Genomic DNA, 23,482 nt, shown 5'->3' with positions numbered 1-23,482 from the left:
TTTTTTTTTTTTTTTTTTTTTTTTTTTTTTGGTACCGGGGATTGAACTCAGGTCCTTGTGCTTGCGAGGCAGGCAGCAGAACCACTGAGATAAATCCCAGGCCCTGATCCATATTAATTTGATTTTAGTGTACAGCAAGAGTACAGCATTTAATCATTATTGGGATTATTAAATGAGAAAAGTTAAGCAGAGGGGTTGGAATAATACCTGCTGCATACTAAGTAATCTTAAAAGCCAACATAATTCGTTAATCATGAGCCACCATACTGGACATAACTTCACCTGTCTCAAGACTCTGAAGACTTTTCCAAGTTATTAATATCTGGGGATTTCTTCAGGAGCATTATAGAACAAGTCAGGGTTTTAACAGTAATAGAAATGTTAGTGAACGGCCCCAAGAGATCTGTGTAGGCAATTAGGGAATCATCAGGGAGCTAAATGTTCCAGGATTAGCAATCATGGGAAATCATTTATAGGGTGACCTGGTGGGCAGGCAGGTATGGTGATGTTACTGGAACTCAGTAAGAGCTGGAACTTTGCATGAAAGGCATCTAGAAGCAGGTCTGTTGGTGGGGCAATGTAGTCACTGCCAGAATTGCAATATAAGGAAGGGGGAGAACAAGACAAATACGCAAACTTCTCTATTACCCACTCTCTGATCTCCTGCTGGTGCCTCCCACTGGCAGAAGGACGGTCAAATGGCAAACAAGCCTAAACAAAATAATCATGCAGGCCAGTTCCCTGGAACACAACAGAGCAGAAAGATCTGGGGATGCAAGGAGAATGACCACCACATCCATGAATTCTTGTTTCACAAGTAGGACATCTACTAGGGCATGTTAATGGAGTACTTAGGTGGGTAAAACATCCAAATCCACCAACTTTTTCCATCATGTGGTTATTTCATTCAACAGCCAAGTTCTATAGTGAGTCAAAATGACATTTTCCAAGGATATTGTGATGTACGAACGTACAGTCCGATCCAGCGATCGGAGTGTGGTGCTCAGGGTGGCTCACACACAGCTCTGGTTCCTGTCCTCCATTTGCTTTGGACCGAGGCTGAGGCTAGGAATCACCAGCCTGTGTGTGTGTGTGTGTGTGTGGGTGTGCGTGTGTGTATGTGTGTGTGTGTGATACAGGATTTCATTAATCTGCAGGGTGACAGAGCTGACACAGGTTAGAAGAGTGCTATCCATGTGTAGTTATTTACATTTAGAATAATTAAATTTGAATAGAATGCATTTTCTCATTCTTTCTAACTGCCTTTCGAGGCTGTACAACCACTCATACCTAGTTGGACCATGCAGAGCCCAATGGAAAGTTCTGTCAGACAGCAGTAATACAGTTATATAAGTGGGCTGGGCTCAAGGCAATGAGACAGGAGGCAGAAAACAGGAAACTGTAGGGAGTGGTAAGAAACATGATGAGTGTCAAAATTATTTTTAAAACATTACAGTAAAGACACATCATTGAGTGATGGGATAAGTGTGTTCAGAGGGAGGGGGAATGTTTTCAGTATTCTGAGTATGTTGAGCATGATTTATGGCAACTGAGCAATCACACTGGGATAAAGGAAGAGCTGCGGAGGAATGAAGCTTTTGACATCTGTGAGACATGGGACTGTATGGCAGACCAGTCCGGATTGGCTCAGGACCTGCGTAAATGAATCCCGCAGCACAAAAGGGTCCTTGACACTGTGGACCTCGCTGAAGGCATCAGTAGGGAAGGCTCATTTCGTTACCTTCTGAACCAGACTGCTGGGCCAAGTGATGCAGCTCTTGTATATGCTTTGAACAGTGCAAGCCCCAGGCTGTGTTCAGGGGTGAAAAGAACATCTAGCTCAAGGGTAATTTCCTAGGGCTCCATAAACAAGACCTCCTGGCGCTGGGGCTCCGTTACTGAGAGCAGGAGGGTGAAAGGAGAGCTCACTGAATTGATAGTGGGAAATAGACACTCATAATTCTTGTTCAATTTAATCTAGAGGAGTTGAAGCTTTTATTGCTTGGTGGGCAAAGAATGCCTTTTAGAGAGAAATCCGAGAGGTGCCTGCCTAGTGGGATGTTTCTGGAGAGAGACAGGATGGTGCATTCATTTGTTAGAGCTGCTATAACTAAGTCTCACAAACCTGTGGCTTTAGCAACAGAAATTTATTCTCTTATCATTGTTGAGGCTAAAAGTCTGAATACAGTCAGTGGAGCCACAAGCAGCTGAAATCATGAAACTGTGCAATGTTATTTCTGGTGGCCCAGTCATTTGTTTTATTATCTAAATTTTATATTGTTTAATATATCTTCTTTGAAGTTATATGGTTTGAAGAATTGCTTATAATAAATCCTTTATTTTTGGACATGAAAATGTCATTTATTCTTTGTTCAGAGAAGATTAGTTTCTCTCTGTCCTCACTCAAAAAATGCTGAGGAAATGTTTAAGGAATATCAGTTTGAAGGTAGATCAGTTTAAGACTAGCCCGGGGCCCATGGTGCACTGCTGTGGTCTGTGATGCCATTGTTTACCAGGACTTGTTATCCTGGTTATAAGGATCTGCACTTCTCTAGGAGACCTCAGGACTTTGAATGACTGGCATCACTTTCTGCCTTCTGTCTTCACCTCCTCTCCACTAACACTGCATCATTCAGCCTGCAGTTCTCCCACAGTTTTGCCCATGGCTCTTCTAGCCCTCGCAAGTCCTGCGGAGTAGATGACTGTTGTGTACATGATCTTGGATTGTTTATTGGTGGCACGTCAACCTTGTCCCCCACACAATGCAGTTTCTGTGGGAAATATGCAGCCCTATTTTATCTCTAATAAACCACAGTGATACCACCACATAGTTATTAGAAGTTAAATGCATAGCTACTTTACTCCTAGGTATTTATCCAAGAGAAAAGGGCATATAGGTCCATACATGTCTAGTAAATGAACATGTATGGCAGCTTTATGTGTAAAAGCCAAAATTGGAAACAATCAGAATTTCCATCCATAGAATACTTGTTACTCAGCAATAAAAGGCAAACCAATTGATATGACAGCAATGAGGGTCTGTAAATACTTATGCTTAATGAAAGAAAAAAAAGACAAAGAAAGGTACATGTAGTGTACAGGTGTATCCAAACCAAAACCCATGCATCCCTAGACAGCTAGTAATGCTGCCCCCACAAGATTGTTAACTTTCAACTTCTCATGTGATTTTTAGCGATCTTGTTCATGACTTGACTGTGTGGTGCTCATATGAGTGAGCGACCGAGCGACAGAGGAACACTGTGTAGAAGAGGGCCCAGGGCAGAGCTTACTCCACCTCCTGCATGCATCACACACAGCCAGTTGAAGTGAAACTCCAGTGAATCAATCATCAGCCACTATGAGACATGGGGAGTAAAACAAGCAAATACAGATAGTAGTACTTCAGTCTGCCTACACGTGTGTGCCTGAGAAGACAGATGCTTATGGATACTCAGCTGACAGTTTTCTTATTTAACTATTAAAATGTAGCTTTATTATTTTGTAAAATAATTTAATAAATTAAAATATAAAAAGGAGGTCTTGTTATCTATATACATTAACTATATTGTATATTTTTATACAGCCCAAGATAATTTCTTCTCATTCAGGGTGGACCAAGCAAGCCAAAATGCTAGACATCCATGATGTATACCACATATATAATATTATAGCGAATACAAACTAATCTAGAATAACAGAAGACAAATCAGTATAACAGTTTCTGGAGGATGGGGAGGTGGGAGAGAAAAAATCGGGAAACTTTAGGATAGTGGTGGTGAACCTACAGCATTCGTGTTGTTTCACTTTTAAGACAAAAGATGGTATTGTATGAGTTGTTTTTTCTAAACTAAAACTTCAGTATTCAGGTTGAACTTCATTGTTGGCACTTTGTGATAAATAGATGGGGTTTTGGGTAGCACCTTGGGCACTCATCTCTAAAAGATTCACCATCATTGCTTTAGGGATTATGGGTATGTTCACTTGATTGTGTTAATAGTTTCACAAGAAAATATATGTATGTATCAAAATATATTGAATTGCATGCTTTTAAAAGATGTGGCGTTTTATGTATCAATTGTATGTCAGTTTTAAAGAGTATCTCATCACATATAATATTCAGTCTTGAGTCTATCACTGTCACATCAAGACCTACCTACATTCTTCTTTGCTTCCTAGGGATACACATGAATAAACCTAAATTAAGGAAAGTAACCCAGGCTTTGGGGTCAGAGACTGAGTTCAAGTGCCACTCTGACAATCAGTAACTTGTGCTGTCTGACCTTAAATTTTTTTCATATATGAAAGAGTATAAAGCTTCATCACATGATTAGTATAAGAATCAAATTTTTTAAAAATGTGCACTCTTTAAACCATGAAGCAATGGAATATCAGGGATTATGACCAGAAGGAAGAGCACAAGCATTCTTTTTTTTTTTTTTTTGCATACTATGTAACAGAGGGTCAGTGTGATTAAACTTCATAAAACAAAAAAACCCCACATAGCAAAAAATGAGAGACTTTCTGTCTCTCTATTTCCACAAGACTGACATCCCACATCAGAATTGCCTGGACATTTTTTTTTTCTTTTTTGAGACAGGATCTCACTATGCAGTTCAGGCTGTCCTTGAACTCACTATATATCCAGTCCAATCTTGAACTTTTGGCAATCCCCTGCCTTAGCCTCCTATGTGCTAGGATCATAAGCATGTTCCACCACTCCCTACCTGGACATTTTGTAAGCTACAGATTTCTGAATCCTACTCTATTCTCACTGAATCAAAATTACCAGAGTAGGAATCTGAATTTTAAAGAAATCTCTCCTGGTTGGTTCTGTAGCTGGTAGTACCAGGGAGTGGACGATCTTGGAAACAACCACCCTCACCTGTACACCTCTAAGTGAGAAACACATATTCCTCTAGGCCCTGTTAGTCAGGTTAAACCTGGCCTCAGCCTCCAGTAAAGATAATGCCTCTCCCATAATGACTGTGAATATAGAACATTTTGAAACATCTCATGCATTTAGCATGACAAGCACTTTCTTATCTTTACTTCTTTTTTCTTTCCCTGAGCACTTTTACTCTTGGGGTTCTTACTAGCCCAAAATTATCTTTTGAAATTGCCTATCTTGCTAATACAAATGTGTATTTCTCAATTTCTTTTAATCTTGTCATTTCCCTAAAATACATGTGCGTGCACACATGTGAGCCCATGCCCACAGTCGCTTCAAGTAAATTCTGGCATCTTACCTTGCTAGCATGTTGGAGGTATATGGCTTGATGCCAACGTGAACTTCATGTCTTAGTAGGCATGGCATTTCACAGTCGAAAGGTGGGAAGAGTAACAGCAGGGTTGGTGACATTGCCAATTTATGTCATTTGCGGTGGTTAAAGCAGAGCCATAAAGACTATAGAGTTTCTATCTCCAAGGCTTTTCCATCTGAAACTTCCCAGAGCACTCTTTTTCCAGCCACAGATAGATATATTTTCTGTGTCCTGAGCAGGTCAAATCCACTTACTACTTCTTAAAGGGTTACTTTGAAATACTCTCCCAAAAAGTATCACATGAATATAATTGAATCTCTTATTATATGACTCATTAGTCCATGCCTTTGGACCATATGTTGGAAAAATGCTGCCAGAGGCCATGAGGGAGGTTCAGTGAGGAAGAAGAGACTGTAAGAACTGGAGATTGGATATTCTGTCTGAATGGAGCAGTCTTCAGGGTTGCCATGTGTGAACATGGCCCAAAGCTGCCAGATACTCTAATTTGCTTCTGAAGGAGGACAGTAGAAGCAGCCCTCATGTATAGTTGGCAAAGTAAGAAAAAAGTATTTTGAATAAGAGAAAGAAAAGTCAGCTTATATTTCTAAACAGTAAGTTTGTGACCTCTGAATTATACCATTATTCAAAACTATGGCCTCTGAAAAAAATCACATCATTACAGTAAATCCTTATACTCACACAGTCAGCTAGTGCCATAATCTGTCCTGTCCCCCATGATCCCTAAAGGTATATGACTAGACAGTTCAGCTAAAGCAGAATCTGGATCATCGTGGGAAACTGGTGTAGCCAAAGAACCACTGATTTGCACAGTAACTTGTACAATCCTAATCAGCAGTGAGCTAGAGATTGGTTTCTTGTCTGCCTTTCTGTTGGACAGGAACAAAACAAGAACTATATTCTCCTTCTCCTTGAAGCCTGGATTGCCCCCCTCAGCATGGCAGGTGGTGTTGCTGCCAAGGACAGTTTTCTCACCCAGAGCCTTATATGTAGGAATGGGAATGGTCAGTGCCAGGATTGGAGCATTACATACATTTAATAGCGTCAGAGGAGCCTGGAGCCAGCATCGTATTTTCTGTGCCACACACATAGGCATGCATGATGTATCAAGAACTACTGTCTTTTTATTGAGAAACTCTTTCCATTTACTCATATAATCGTGTCTTAAATGGCTTCGTTTGTACTAGCAAATGATATGTGGATGATATATGACATATAGCTAATAAATATTTCTATTTGAAAGTCTACAGAATAAATGAGTTACAGTTGGTTTGTAAAATATGAAGGATGGGTATCTCCAGTTGAAAGATGATATAGGATCTTGGATTATCCATCACTCAGTCCTTTAACTTTCCCAGAATACAAATGGTTTTGTGTGTAAAGAACCTTAGTGGCAAGGATCCTGGCACAAAGCAGATGGCATACCCAGAGAGTTTAGCCTAGAGAGATAGCTCTTTAAACAGGAACTAGTCCCAGGGACATTCACAGGGCTAAAGGAACCAACAAAGGAAAGAAACATCTAAGATACCAGAGACAACAGCAACAGAGAGCCATCACCACCTCTCATTCTGAGGATCCAGGCAGGGAAAGAGAAACTGTGCTACCCAGCCTCAGCAAAAGCTCTCACTGTGAGCCAGCTAGAATCTGTGTGTGTCGAAGAACACCCATATCTCTCTACTCTCCCACTTTCTCATCTTCTTCCAAGTCCTCTCTCTCGCTGATTCCCACCAGAACTCAGAGGAAATGAGAGCCTAGGAAATTCAGTGCAGAGTTCAGCCTCCTGGGTCACAGAAATGGCAGATATGGATCTTGGAGAAGAATGGGTGCAGGATTGTCACAGGAGGCAAAGAGGGCCATAACTCATAGAACGTTAATACACAAAGTGACTTTTCATCCTCTAACCTTCTAATTTTCATTTTGATGAGGAGGAGATTGAGGCCCAAGGAATGGAAATGAGTGAATGCATGTTTTACACCTAATAAAGGGCATATTTAAACTAAGAGCAGTGTTATTTTCATTACCACTCATGGTCTTTCTACTTTATTATGATGGTAATTGTGAGTCAGTAAACTATTAGAATAGAGTTGTCTTCCATTACTATGTCTATCAGGCATCATTAATTGATTTCTGTGCTCCCGAGCCTAGATGTACCCTCATATTCTCCTGCACCAAGTTTTGAGAAAGCCACTAATAATAAATCCATCTTGCCTATCATCTAATAATATAACATGTACTAAATCTTCAAAAACGAAACTTGAATTTCTTAGTATGTCTGAGAAAAGTTGCCTTCTTGACCCTTGTCTCATTCTCTGAAGATAGTCTTGTAGACTTGAAACTGCCAGCCCTGGTGACTTTATGTAGTGAGTCCGTTTATGGTGTGGAAGAGATTAATTTCCTTAAAGGGTAATAATGAAATTCTTAACCCCTGATGGATTTTCTCCTTCTCCTGGCAGGTTGACAGGACAGAAGTGATTCGCACCTGCATAAACCCAGTGTACTCAAAACTGTTCACTGTGGACTTTTACTTTGAAGAAGTACAGCGCCTGCGGTTTGAAGTCCATGACATTAGCAGCAACCACAATGGACTGAAGGAGGCCGACTTCCTAGGTGGCATGGAGTGTACTCTTGGCCAGGTGAGTTGAAGACATCCCTTGATCCTCCTTGCTCATCCATCCTCCTCTTTTTCTTTGCTCTATCTCTAATCTTTGCTTTCCCCTTCCTATTGACTTGATTTTCTCTAGTATATACCATTTTACAACATCCTAAGCACTGTCACAGCCATTATATTATGTTAGCATGATCTTGCAAATCTGAAAAATTACTTGCTTTTGCAAAATTAATAATTTTCTCTTCCAAGTCTTCTCATTATGTCAGTCATTTATTTAGCAACTATTTATTGAGCACCTACCACATGTCTGGCTCCGTGCCTACTCCGACGTCTATTACAGCTTTACTGAGTCCCATTACAAATTTCCATCTCTCAGCTCAATTGTGAGAACCCTCAATAGTGTTTCTCATCCAAATTTATTCTGAGTCTCTGCTGCCAAAAATGGCCCCATAAGAAGTAAATGAATACTTGATGAATGCATAAATGCTTTAATTTAATCCTAATGATAATGTGAAATAAAGATCATTATGCTTACTTAATCAGTGGGAAATTAGAGAAGTGACTCACTGAAGGCCCTTCCCGCTCCAAACCCCATCATTTTGCTTCTATAGTACCCGTGCTTTTCCTCCCTTCCTGTGTTAAGTGTTCATGGGATGAACCTGAATGAAAATGTAGGCATAGTATAGTATAGATACCTCAACTAGAGTAAGTAACTCATGACACACGATCCTGGGCCTGGTACCTATTGGGTAGGTACTGTAGGCCTTTGGGGGAAGGAAGATCTTTTTTGCTACAAACAATCAGAAAAGCCATTATGGAGCCAAAGTTTCAAAAAAAATAATGTGGTCTAAGGATTGAAAAAGTAGAAAGAGGGGAGAGCTTTAAGTAAGAAAGCAATGTAAACAAGTCATAGAGGTCAGAACAGACCTGTTCGGGTATGCGGAAGGAGGGAAGTAGTTTCAGAGTCAAGGTCAGATGCTGATTTACTGTGAAAATAATGAAGATTAAACTAAACTTCAGAGTCCCTCACTTGTGTGGGCCTCTTGCAAATATTTGTTTTTGGGGTGGGGGATTTTATAATTTTTTCTCAAAGACATTCTAAATTACACAAGCCCAAAGCACCACAAACCTGGAATCATCCCCTAGTGACAGAAGGATGTCATTTAGGGACTTTCGAGAAAAGCCTGCCTAGCAACTAGATAGCAAGCGTTCCCAAGTGTTTATTTGTACTTACCCTGCTTCATCACTAAAAGAAATTTCTCCCATGTGTGTACTTAGTGCATTGATTTAATCAGATTATTCCTTGTTTCTTTAATGAAAGCTAAAATCTCAGTGTGAAAGTCATATAGCTGAGAGGAGGCACTGTACCTGGCAAGATCCTAGAATGATCTGTCATGAACTGTTTTTCAGAATCCATTAGAGATAATATATTAATGGAGACTATTCCAGGTTCTCAGTTTTTCTCTACTTCTGCTCGGGCTTTGAATGAAGAAATGAAGAAATTGTGGGTTTACAGTGGAATCCTGTTTCTATTTAAAAACTAAAAGGTAGTTAAAATGACATCCTTTATACATACTCTCTATTAAACAATGGGCATCTTTCCTATAGATAAGAGTTATAATTTGACACAAGAAATAATATGGAGTTCATATGGATAAAAAGGTCTTTTTCATCCAAAGCTTTGATGTGAAGGGCCCTCATCTTCTGTTAACCCTCTATTTTGTGCCAGGGGTTGTACTAGATTCCAGCCGTATGGGGCTGAGACAAAAATGCTGTCCAAACCCTTAGGCAGCTCACAGTGTAACTGGGTTAAAGATGAAAAGCAAAAAAAATCACGCAATTAAGTTACAACCATTGTAAGCATGGCTGAGCAGAAGAGAGCCATCACTAGGAGCATAGCATTAGGTGTGACAGGGAGGGTAAGAAAGCGTCCCAGAGAAACTGTCATTTCCACTGAAAGGTGAAGAGAGAGTGAGCACACAGCCTTCGAGAAGAAAGAGAAGCACCTCCAGAGCAGATGGGAACATTACACACAAAGTCTCTGGGCTCAGGCAGGAGTTTGACATATGGTACAGAGCATCTTTGTTTGATATTTCCCAAGAAGCCAACTCTGAGAGGGGAAGACAAAAGAAGTCAAGGAAATACCATAATGGTCTGGAAAAGTGGGACAGGAAAAGGAAGGTTCAAGTGTGTGTAGTCAACCAACTCTGGTGGGCAGCCGGATCTTGATTCTGCTGGGGAAAATTCTGGAAGCCGGTACAGAGCAAACACCCATATCACCCGAGAAATGGGGAAATTGGGGCATTCGTACCCAGGGGGATGTTGAGCTCCCATCAGTCATTGATTAGGGACTGTTCCTAAGGTGGGGACATTAATCCTGGAATATTTCTGGCTGAGTGCCTGGGCAGCAAGCAGGCTCCAAAGATCAGTGAAAACTTGCAAGTAAAGAAATGCAGGTGCTGGAAGTCAGAAGTCAGTGATGTGTACTCAATCATGGGGCCTGGCAATATGAGCAGGGCACTGACAGAACCTGCTGGTTTTCTGTCCAGTATTCGCTCACCTGTGCTCTTAGCACTCGGCTCCTGCACTTTTAGATAATTTCCTACCATGTGGCCATGTAGAAAATAACCCTATCCCTAGCTCAAAAGTAAATCCCGAGTACTCTCAACAAACCACACAAATCCCACCCCAACCTTTGCCACAGATCGTTATAAGGATGCACCATGGCCAGGTCTAGCCGCTAAAATATGAGAATTTTTCTTGAGAGGTTTCTATTCCAGAGACACACGTGAGCATATAGTCCCTTTCTGCCTGTGATTCCTGGAATGACAGTGGCCATCTAGCTGCAAGGTTGAGGATGAGAACAGCACTGAGGAGGGGTCAGAGCCAAAAGATGTACAAGCGTAGGCCTGACCTGCTGCACCTGGAACCCCTTTTATCTGTGGGCTCCCTATGATGGGAGAGTAAATTGTCCTGCTGCTGAAGCCACTGGGCTATGCTTGTCCATTCCTTTAGCTAAAAGCATTGTGATTAATATACCAAAAATGAGAAATTAAAAACAAGGCTGGCTGGAGTGGGGTAAACAAAGGGAAACTGGCTTTCTTGTTAATCCTCTCATGATAAAGAAAATTTAGAAATGAGCACTGAAGGTGATGATTAAAAAGCGTTCTTTCTAAATATGTTGCATAACTTTTGAAAGCACTTCCATCCTGATGATTTCATTTGACCTTCTTGACTATGCTGTAAGGACATACATGGTTATTTATATTTATAATTAAGAAAACCAAGGGCCATGAATCCTGACCTGAGTATCTGAGTCTTGACAGAGCCAAGACCAGAAATCAGGAGCTTTTGATTCTTAATCCAGAGCTTTATTCCTGCCACGAACTAAGGAAGGAAATATGGGGAAGCTGCTTACCCTGAGAGGTCTTTTAAGGCTGTGATTTAGACGATACAAATGAACAATAGGTGAGACTTTGCGGAAGCCTCGGCCATGTTTCCTGAGAAACCCTGCTCCACCTCCAGGCGACATACTGGCCTCTTTGGACATCTTGTATATTCATTAGCAGCCATGCTCTTACTTTGTTGGTCAGACAATGACTAGGATTGGCCTTGCCCAAACTATAAGGCACTACATAATTTAGCTTAAATCAATCAGAATATTCCATTTTATGGCTGTATTGACTGGGTAAGCAAAGGACAGTAATATATATTTATTATCATAATAACTTTCACTTCTTCATTTTTTCATCCTCCCAACAAGTAATTACCAAGTGTCCTAAACGTATGTGCTAATTTAGTTTGGCCAAGTACTGCTATAGGTATTGAAGACCCCAAAATGAAAAAGATGGAGACCCTGCCCCAGAGGACCTTACAGTTTGGAGATATAGATGTGTAAATAAATAATTAAAATGCATATTAGCAAGTGCCAAAATGGAAATGTGTTCCAGGTTCTGTGAGAGAAAGAAAGAATCAGGGAGCTCTTACAAGAAAGACAGCTCTGAGTTAAAACAGTTTTGTTGTTGTTGTTAGATTTTTGTTTTTATTAGTGCACGTGTATAGTACACAGTGCTGACATTCTTCGTGAGGGAGTTCACACATGTACACTACCCATTTAAATACATGCTTCATCCCTTCACCCGTGACCCCACCCCCAGTCTTTTGGTAACCTTCTATTTTGAAAAGTTTTCTGCCGTTATTTCAGTAAATAGGTTTTTTATGCCATGTATTCTATCTCCTGATTGTTTTCTTCGGTTTGTCTTTGCATCATCTAGAAGCTGTTGGACCCACTTTTCGTTTTCTCTTGTTTTGAAGAGTAATTGATGTCAGCACTATCACCTGGTTCTGACACTCTGTCTTTATACTGGTCACTTCTGTTTCCCATACTTTCAACTGAATTTTTAATCTCCTGGATTTCTGTCTGGTACCTTTTCATGGACTCTGTTTCTTTGCTACACTGCTCATTTATGTCTTGTATCATTGTTTTAGCTCAGATTTTATTAGTATCTTCTGTTAACTTATTTGTTTTGTTTATTAAGTCTATTATCTATTTAGTTATATCTTCTTTGTGCTTACCAATCACCTTACTGATCTGTTTTATCTCCTCTTTTATCATTTCAAAGCATTCAGCTGTGTGGCTTTTCATGTCCTTCCTCTCAGCAGCCCATGGATAGGTTTTGGGGAAGTTAGGAATTTTTGGAGGCATTTTGTTTCCTTGTCTTCCCTTCTCATGCTTTTTTTATTTTGGGGTGTGTGTGTGTGTGTGTGTGTGTGTGTGTGTGTGTTGCTGCGGTTTCCATGCACTTATAGTGGAAAGCTTTTGTTGCTTGTATGGAGATTTCTGTAGTTAGTATCTGCTTTTCAGTGATACATTCTTGGCATGGCTAACTATAGTCCTTTGCCTCTATCTCAGTCCAGTCTCCTTTGTTACTAGTGGTGATCTGGAAAAGTATTGTAAGGATGAGTGGAAAAACGTATGTAATGTGCTTGGCAGAGTCCTTGACTTGAAGAGATCCCTCAGGAATGTTACTGGAAGCTGTGTGAAAGTAGTTAATGTGATGAGAATCTAGAAAATGGTGCAAAGAGGCAACATTGTTTTCAGAGCAATTATGGAAATATAAAGGGTAAAAAGAGCATGAAGAGCACCCATGTTCTGGGCAATCAATAAAGCTGAACTTATAATTTTGCCTTCAAGTTTGTTGAATATCTTATTTAGTTAAAGGATTCAAAGTATGTGTATGCTAGTATGGTATATGTTCTAATGTTTAGTTTTCTCAGACAATTTCTTTGTGAAAATGGTTTTAAATCAGATCTCTGAAATAATTTGGGCAGGTAGTCCAGTCTTTTTCTTACCCACAAGTAAGGCCCTAAAGGAGAGGTAGTGAGTTCCCCTAAACCACGCCAGAAGACACATATTCAAAGCCCAATCCCTCCAGGCTTCTATGGCACCTGCTCTCTCCACCTGAGTTTACCACAGGACCTTTAGAAGGGAAACCAGCAGCACTCATCATGCTAGAAATTAACATTGGTCATGAAGTTAGATACGAGCACAGCAAGTGACTTCACGCTGAGCAAAAATGCCAAATGAAGAAAATAAAGGTTCATGTCCTTGGAAAAGACTCAAGGCAGAACTGTACATTCTCAGCAGATGGATTAAGGGGGTGAATCACAGGGACACAGGGTGCTCAGAAAGCTGTGTACTTCTGGGTGAGCTTGGAGATCATCCTTGGATTTCTATTGCCCAAAAGGAGACAAGCAGCTAAGCCATTCTTTGCTACATCCCACAAGGGTATTCCAAGGGGAGAGGTCTCTCACTCTCTAAACCAGCAAGCTAACCTTAAATTACTGCCTTCATTTTCTCTTTCACTACTGATTAATTCACTCAGTAATCCCTATATTTTCACTTCTCATCCCCCCAAAACAATAATCACTGACATATGAGTAAGCAATAAAAATGATGACTTTCCCCAGGCTCTTTTATTAACCAGGCACTGGGCTAGGCAGGTGCTATATCTAATTTAATTTAACCAATACAGCATCCACAAGAGGTTGGTATTATCATTATTACCATGTTATAGATGACAGAATTAAAATTGAGTATAATAGGTAAATTACCCCAGATCACACAGCTAGATAGCAGTGGAACTGGGATTTGACTGCAGACTTTTAGCTTCAAAGCCTGTTGGGATCTTTTCCATTCATTCTTATAGCTCATTGCTAACTAGAGAAAGCTATACAGCAGCATCTAGTAATGCAAAGCCAAGTTGGAATTGCCCTTGTTAGTTTTTTAGTGGTAATATTTTCCTGTACAGAACTAACAGAGGCAACATACAAATCTTGTTACAGAGTAGCCTTTGACGTTTTCCCTCAAAGTTCACTGAATTTACTTTTTTAAAAAATAGCATGGCTTCTTAAAAAAATATAACATAGTCATTGTTAATTTCAAACTCCCCAAACAAGAATCGTACAGAGTCAGCACTCAGGAAGTGTACCCTTCTGGTCTTCCTTTCATCCTCACTTGAGTCAAACAAATCCATCATCAAATTCAGTGGTCGCCCTTGGGCTTCACTATGGCTTTTCCTACAGGTGTTTTCTCTTCTCCGTGGCCTATAGGACAGTCAGAGCTGTATAAAATCTTCTTTATTGCTGTATGGCTGCTCCATTAAAGTTCATGGGAACTATTAAATCAAGAATTTCCTGCTATCTATCATTATAAGTGGAGTAGGGAAACCAGGAACACTTAAAGGAGTCCTGGAGTCTGGAGGGCCTTCAACCCTTACTCATGAGAGAAGATCACATACCATCTTCCCTCAGAGCAGTGGTTCTCAAATTCACATGTGCTTCAGAGTCTCACAGAAACATTAAAATACACCAGAGTTTCTAACTAAGTGATCTAGTGAGAAACCCCATAATTTGTATTTCTTAGTTCCTTGGTAATTCTGCTAGACTAGTGACCATAGTTTGAGAACTTCTACTGAGTCTCTATCACTAATTTTAGTTATAAAAGGAACTATTAACTTAGAAAATTTTCTGAAGAAATTGAGGACAAAGGAAACATCTGGAAAGGAGAAAAATTGCTTCCTAAAATTTAGTCTTACAAAGGAACATGTATGTGACTTGAAGATTGTGTTCTTGATGGAGCCAGAGTTTGTTTTTCCCATCTATGAAAGGTAGCTGAATGGACCTATTTCCCACACTGTCCATTTACTTCTTGACACAGATGAATGTTAGAATTATGTCAGGGAGTATCATGGTGTTGAGGGTGCTCTCCAAACTCAGTGTAATGAGTAATATAATGCCTCCCTAATTTTCTCAGGTTACCATGTTGTTGTGTAACATTTAATACCCTCCTGACTTTAAAAATGGATAGATCAGGGAAGTCAAATTAACGCATTACAGTGGGCAACTCATTTCCCTGCTGCTTTGCATATGAAAAGCTTTCCCTAATTTTGTAGAGTTATTTCAAGCCACAGCCCTGTGAATAAAGAGTGATGTCATAAGTAAACCACTTCATCTGAGTCGCTATGGACTAGTTGAGTAATCCTGGGAAGTGCTGTTCTCTGATGCTGACTTTTCTGCTCATAGACAGGATTCAAATAGAGGGTTTGTGAGTGAGCAAACCCTCAGTTCTCCAAGGAGAATACAGTTCTTACCTTCAGTAAGTAATCTCAAATTCATATCTTAAGAAAATCTGTCTGCTTTCTCTGGTGCTCTCCTTTTACCTTTACATTGCTTTAAGAGTATCCTGAAAGGAGTCAAGAGTCCTGTATCTTAGATCTGCCAACTCCCCGTGTTACCTTGGGTGATTTGTTTAATCTCTCTGTGATATAGTGGCTTTCTTATACTTGGAAGAGTTTGGGATTAATTCATCTCTAGGTTCTTTCCATAATAGTCAACAGTTTTCATTCATCTTTTACCTTTCGCCTTTCTGAAATTAAGAATGCTTTCCTGCGTTTTCTTTCTTTTCAGATGCTCTTTTCCCCTCCCACCACATATCTCATCTCTTGTTGTCACAGATGTCATTCAGTCACAGATAGCATTGTGCCTCAGCATATCTTTCCCCTTTTCCAAAAGTAACTCCTTGTGCCTATTTAAATCTCAAAGATAGTTTCTTAAAAGGTATATTTGGTAGTAATTGAAATGTACTTGTGTTTCTAGGCTCTGTTTCACATACATCCACAGTAATAGGACACTTCTGTTAGTCTCTTACTGGTGCAGAAGAGGAGGATCAGAGAGATGGAATCAACTGACAATTTTCCAGGTCTATCACGTCAATGCTGAAAAGCAGCTCAAGGTCTTGTCTGGGTCCTAACCTTTTAGGTCAGGCTGGTGCAGAGCACTCAGCCTATCAACACACCCCACCTATGCAGAGAGCAATGGTGGCCACCTGAGCATGAAGGCGACTGCCTGCGACCTCTACCCCTGCCCCCACTCTTGTTCCCAACCAGCTTTCACCCCAGTTACATTCCACACCACTCAGAACTATGGAGCTTAACCTGTTCTACTCCCCATGGCGTTTACCAGTGTTCTGCTGCCATTCAGCCCTCTCCTTTTTTCTACAAATGCTGTGTTGCTTGCTGCACCTTCTCCATTGTCACTATGCTGGTGCCTTAGATAAAGATGTCCTATCCTTGTCACAACTCCGATGTATGTGTCACTATAACCAAAAAGTCAATCCATGAAGTCGTACATGTGGCACAAACCAAATCTCTACCAAATTTTTTATTTACTCAAAATAAGATTTTGAACTACGGTGGTACTTTGGCTCATGAACTTAATTCTAACCATGATTCTGGTCATGAACCAGATTCACTGAGAACCAAATCAAATGCAGTGAGTTCAGGGTTGACCTTGTGGGGAAATCTGATTCAGTTTCTTATCCAATTCAGTTTGCAACCAGACTCATGGGAAGAATTAAGTTCATGAACCAGTGTACCACTGTATTTTAAGAGTTTACTACAAGTAATTTAAAATTTGTGAAAACATCTGATTTTTTTTGTTGTTGTTTAGGCTGTATGTGAAGATTTTCTGAATAGCAAACAGAATATCAACAAGATTACACCATCTCTTGTCTTCTCATCAAAAGGAACAGAAAAATATGACACTAGCTGTTAAAGTACCCATTTTTTCAAAAGCCAATGACCTGAAGTGGGTATGTTTATAGTCCATGTGTGTATGTAGCACAGGAAATTGAATCTAGGGCCTTTGTAGAGAGCTAAATCCATAGTTGTTTTTCTTTCTTTTTTTCTTTCTTTCATTCTTTTCTTTTTTTCTGCTAGGTTCACCACAATAAATCTTGCATATTAACTTTAAAGCACTTACAATGAGGTGGAGGAAGGGAAAAGTGTATTATATAGATTCTTAAGAGAACTTCTGAAGAATTTTTAAAGCCTGTAAGGAAACATTTCAGTCTGGGAAATTTGTGAGAAACTCCTGTGGGTATGGTGTTTGCTTAGATTTTTGAGAAATCATTCTGCAGTTGCTTTGGGTAGAGCCTTGGTCTCTACCCTGTTCCTACAGGGAGTAGAGTTGGCTGGCTCATCTGACCCTGAACTTTTGTAATATTATTGTTGATTACAGATGAGACCAGGAAGGGCTTGGAGCCCTATAACAAATAAATTAAAGAAGAATCATTTGCTCTGCAAACTCTGAAGTTCCCCCAAAACCTAGAATCTCCAGCTAAACACTAATTTGAAAAAGGGAATACAGTATTTGTGTTTTGAGTTAGCCTACTAAATATAGAGGGAGAAAAACAATAACTATTTGGTTTACAAAATCATTCCCAAGAGTCTTGGCTTCAGATCTAAGGACAAAATGAGGTTGGGTATGAATTAATTAACTTTGTTTTAGACAGAATATGGACCTCTGGGATTCTCTGTACACCAGTGCAGGTCAGCAAACTTGCAGGATCCTGACTCTGAGCTCCTGGGCAGCCCCAAGTGAGCTGATCGCTATGCCTCACCCTCCTTGCTTAGCATCTGCGCATCAGGAGTCTCAGGTCAGTACACTTTCCCCAGCCAGTCATCAGAAATGAAGGAGCAGAAACCTTCCAAGCCTGTCTCCCTTCTGAATTCAAATCAGGCAAATTGGTATTACAGTTAACTTGCTGACAAGGCCCCTGTGGAATCAGAAAAGTGAGGACAGAAGCAATGCTAAGTTTAGCCTAAACGGCACAGGAGTCTGTATACTGCTCCCTAGTGCTCCTGGTTTCACCTTAGACAATACCAAGGAAGTGAATTTCACCTTTTCCTATTAGGTGTGGCTCATTGTACCCAGGCCATCCCAGCTTTCACCCATCCCTAATACCATCTCCTTTCGTCCGGAGGTTTGCTCCCTAGTGCTCCTGGTTTCACCTTAGACAATACCAAGGAAGTGAATTTCACCTTTTCCTATTAGGTGTGGCTCATTGTACCCAGGCCATCCCAGCTTTCACCCATCCCTAATACCATCTCCTTTCACGTCCGGAGGTGTCCCAACTTGGACAATATATCTTATGGCCACTTTGTAATAATAAAGCACTTTTATAGCTAAATGTTCCTAAGAGCTGATCAAAGGTCCAGTGATGGTGAGCCTGGTGCTCTCAATGGTATTATCATTGTCGTCGCCACTGTAGACCAAGATCATGAGCTTCTAAAGTGACATAGAAGACGTCAACTTCTCATGGCTAAGATTCACTGAGATGTCTGGACTTCTGCTTCATATGCTTAATAAGAAAAGGCTCCCTTTTCAAATGCCCAGTTTTTCCACTGACTTCTGCACGGGTGGCCAGTTGAAGAGAGGAGACTGATTTTGAAGGGACTTGCTGCACGCCAGATACCGTGATTAATTGAAGTCACTGTCTTCTCTCAGTTGTCTCATCTCCACTCTATCTCAGATCTTTCACCCAAGGTCTCATTCACAGCAAGTGGTGGAGCTAAAATTCAAACCCAAGCTGATCTGATTTCAACACCTGTCTTCCCATTACACCACATTGCTCACCAAAGTGCATTCAATTTCTACCACCCTTCGAAAACTTGGGAAGCGGAATTCCTCCTAAATACTGCCTCCGTGAAACTCATGAAGCTCCAGGATGAGCAAACTGAGATTGACTCCCATGTCTGTAAAAACATCTCTCTGTGCCAGCTCAGGAGGATCCATGGCACCCATCTGCAAATGGACGCTCGCTTGTGGACTTTATCTGAAATACCACTAGACATCTGAACCTTGAAATAACTTGCTAAGGTGCACACTGTTTCAAAGTGGATAGGTGATGAGTTAAAAACATTTGGGCCTTCTGACTCTTAGACAATATCCACAGCTCAGCTACTAAGCAGTTCTACCGCAGCATTGTCCTTATCAGTACTTTTAACACAGGATCCAGAGAACAGCTGGACACAGGGAAACATCTGCAAAGCCTACATCAATCTGTGGGCCCGAGCGACTGGGCTTTTAAATCATTAGATCCTCAGGCTCACTAAATACTAGATACTGACAAGTGCTGGAGTCTCTGCTCCCCGGAGGGACCCTCCCTCATCCTTGTTTGAGGCTTCAGAGGCCAAACCCTGCTTTCCCTGTAAGCACCCAAGAATGTTTCCCACGACATCACCTTAGGCTAACCAAGATTTTCTGTCCCTCCAAAGCATTATTTATAGAAAATAGCTTTATTATTTTTTCACTAAGTAAAGGTAACACAGATTCATTGCAAAAAATATTCAGAATACAAAAAAAATAAATAAATCACCCTTCATCCCACTTTTGAGAGATAATTACTAAACATTCTTGTGCATAGTCTTACAGATTTTTTCCATGATGTATATACATGTTCTTTTTTTAAGTAAACATTTGGTCACTCACATGGTTTTAGTTGCTTGTTTTTTTAACATAAAAATACATAATGAACATCTCTCAGTGCTAATGTATATTCTCTGCATTGTTTATTTTAAGTGGTGCATGGCATTCCATAATGGCAATAGTCATGTAATATATCTCCGTTGTGAATATTAAGGCTGTTTCCTGTGTTTTAGAATTATAAACACTTTGTTATATCTACCTTCTGCTCCAGACAGATTTTTTAGAATAAATTAACATTGGAATATTTAGGCACACACTTAAGGTCTTTGATACCAGTTGCTAAATATTCATATAGAGACATTATAGCAAGTCACACAGCCCTGTATAGACAGTACACAAAGGCACTCCCTTTCAATCATCCTCAGTGACACCCCAGCTTTCCATCTTGTTTATTTTATGTGCCTACATCATCATACAAACCGAAGACAGCCCCTGTCCTGAACTGGCTATTCTTAGCCCCACAGAGCCTTCTTTATCCCAGCTGAGCAGGGACGACACAGAGGGTTGGATGTTATCCCTCAGTCACCACATAGTCCTGGAGAATGGTTCCCCAAGGGATTGTTTGGGGGCTGAGGTTAGAGGGAAGCAATAATTCACTGCTGTGGAACTCATCCTGGAAGCCTGCTTCATTCTTGGGCCTCCTTTTTTCCCTTGATAGGTACTCTCGGTGCATTCCTAATATTCCATTTCATCCATGCCGTGGAGACTCCTAGTTCAGCGCTCTTTTCTGAGCCCATGATTCATGGCCCCAACTATATCTGGATACTAACTCCACTTGGAAGGCCCACAGACATCCTCAGACTCAACATCTCAAAGCCAAGCTCCTTCTCTTGCTCTCTCCATGGCCCCCTGCATCAGCCCCTTCTCTAGCAGGTTCAACCCGGTGAGTGGCACCTGTGTCCTCCCATGAGCCAGAGCCTGTAATTCAAAGCCTTCCTTCATGCCTCTCATTCTCTACTCCTACCCCTCAATTGATGATGAAGCCCCATCAATACAGTGTCCTAAATACCTCTATTATCTCAGCTCTCCTTCCATAGCAAGACAGATCACTGTAATGATCTCTAAGTCGGGACTGACTGGATGGAAGAAAAAAGAGAAGTAGCATTTCCTAAGTACCTACACGTGCTTGATGCTTGGATTTTGGTAATATTCATGTGCAACAATAAATCCATGGAGTGGATAGTATTATCATCATTTCACAGATGAGGAAACAGGTGCACAGAGATGAAGCAGCCCAAGGACCCAACCGGTGTCAGCATTTACAGCTCACATGCGATTCTTGCTCTAGGTTAGATAGTAGATTGAAGCCAGGTAGCAGTCTGTGTGGAGGAAACTTTCCTTCTTGGTGAGCTTCTTCAGGCCAGCAAATGACTGAGTCACTTTGCTTATCTGGTAAGGTTTAGCTCCGGACACGTATCAAGTCACCTTTTACTTCTGTTATTTATAGGAGAGAGGAAAGTCTAGCATGGACTCTGGAACAAAACTGTTGGCATTCAAATCCCAGCTCTGCTATTTACTGGGTGTAGAAATTTGAGCAGGTAACCAAGCTGTTCTGCGATGGACCAAGTGGTGGCCGCCCAAAAAGATGTCTTAAGTACCATTACCTGTAAATGTGATCTTATTTTGTTTAAAAAAAAAAAGGTCTTTAAATTTAAATGAAAAATCTCAAGATGAATCATCCTGAATTAACAATCCCCAAGTCGAGTAACAAGTGTCCTTATAAGAGGCATGGAAGAAAGGTCAGATAGAAGAGGAAAGGGTTGTGTGAGGAAGGAGGTGGTAAAGCAGCCATAGCAGAGAAACAAGGGCAGCCACCACCAACTTTACAACATTCGGGATCTCCCCGAAGCCTCTGAAGGGTGCATAGCCTACCAATACCTTGGTTCCAGACTTGTCCTCTAGAGCCTGAAGAGAGTAGATTTTTGTTAAAACCAGCAGGTTTGTTGTAGTGGTTTGTTGTGTTAGGCTTAGCAAACTAATAAACTCCTTGTACCTCAACTTTTTCATCCAGACATGGACATAGGATAACACTTATTTCATAGGGCTACCGTGAAGATTAAATGGATCAATACATGGAAGGCAATTAGAACAGTAGCTGTCACATGACTCTTAATAGTTGTGTGACCCATAACTAGTAATAACAAAATACCTAGTGTATGTCAAAGCTAAAGTTAGGTTCTTTCTTTAAAGCTAACCCAAGAATCCTCTGAATCCTTCTCTGTTCTATGGACTGCTCATATTTGGTCACCAACCTCACTACAGACAAGTCACAACCCACCAAAGGGAGGAATTCAAAAGCTGCCATGTGCCCTGGATCTTACAAAGTGCTCTGGCCTGGTCAGTGGGATATTTAATGAAGTGGCCCTTTCTTCTCTCTCCTGATTGCTATATTGCATGGCTGGGGGAGTAGGGTGAAGGGATACTTGGCCTCTGACTAATAACTGAACAGGGTCATTTGTGATGATAATGGGCCATACACAATGGATAATTAGCACATAAGCAGTCCTCAAATCCCTCTCTCCCTCTCTGAAAGTCTCTCCGAACTCCTCTTGCTAATGAAGTCAGAGAAAGGGTAAAAGCCTATAATTACATTGGAAGTAATTAGAACCCTGCTTAATAGAAAGCTTAAAACAGGAAGTCCAAACCAATAGATTCCCATTGATTGATATCATTACCCATGATAGCACTCTGATCATTCTCCCTAGCGTGGTCCTTTTGTGGGTCTCCATTGTACAGCTGGGGGATGTCGTGAATTTACATAAAATGTAAGCCCACTGGCATATCACCTATGGGAAGAAAACTTCAGAATTGTTCCTTCCTTACTTCCTAAAACTCTCCCCCATTAGTGAAAGTCCAAGTCAGCAGAACAGATTCATGTAGGACCCCTCTTAAAGTACATATTTGAAATCTGATCCTATTGAACTAAAATTTCTTATCTTCTACATGTAGTCTTACTTTCCAGCACAGAGCTTTTCAACTTTAGTGTGCATACAAAACAGAGTCCGATTCAACAGGCCTGGCCTAGAGCCTGAGTTTCTGCATTTTCAGCAAGCTCCTGCATGCTGCTGCTGCTGCTGCTGCTGCTGTTAGAGGTAGCCAAATTTGAGTAGGAGGATGCTGTGAATGGCAAGTGACTGTACCTCCTTCCTATCACAGCAGCTATTCCAAGTTTCTAATGTGGATCTTGAAAAAGTAGTAAGCTTAACAATTGAAGGAAGCCATGCCATGCCTGGGAAATAGCATATGATAGCTTTTGACAGGTCTTTCTCATGTTCTTTAAGATAGAGATTAAGCTGCTCTTTACTCAGAGTGTATACAACAGGCCATAGTTATCCAGGGTCACTCTGTACTCAGACAATGTTGTGAGAACAGCAGTGAGAAATGACTGACCAGGACATAAAGGCAGAGGACAAAGACTAGAGTTTTCTGGTCAGTGCTACCTTTGAGCGTGTGTGCTCTGCACCAGATGTGGTGTTAGTGCCCTGAAGTCTCAGGACAGAAACATGAAGGTAGGATCTCCCTAAACTTGCCATAATTGAGTCCATCACTGCCTGTCTTCCTGGGACTTTGAAACTGATCTTGGGCTAAACCAGCCCTACTGCTACAAATTATACAATCTTGATGGCTGAATATAAGGAAATTTCTCCTCTTGAACTTTCAAGGGACTGAAGTCTTAAAGCAGGATCTTAAATCAGGACCACTCTTCCTCTAGACGCTGGAGGACAGAATCCATTCCCTGCCTCTTCTGGCCTCCAATGGCTACTAT

General features: G+C 40.8%; 1 protein-coding gene across 1 annotated transcript in view; it reads left to right on the top strand.

The window, feature by feature from the left end:
- The window catches only part of Cpne4 (copine 4), a 522,029-nt gene that overhangs the window by 348,490 nt on the left and 150,057 nt on the right, over nucleotides 1-23,482 (top strand). Inside the window, exon 3 of the mRNA XM_033759485.1 lies at nucleotides 7,733-7,912. Within this exon, the coding sequence (XP_033615376.1) occupies nucleotides 7,733-7,912 (180 nt within the window). The remainder of the gene's footprint in view (nucleotides 1-7,732; nucleotides 7,913-23,482) is intronic.

Source organism: Fukomys damarensis, unplaced genomic scaffold (assembly GCF_012274545.1).
Source record: "Fukomys damarensis isolate Sample0158 unplaced genomic scaffold, DMR_v1.0_HiC HiC_scaffold_37, whole genome shotgun sequence".
NCBI lineage: Eukaryota > Metazoa > Chordata > Mammalia > Rodentia > Bathyergidae > Fukomys > Fukomys damarensis.
Note: the sequence above shows the minus strand (reverse complement) of the source record. Positions and strands in the feature narration are given on the sequence as shown.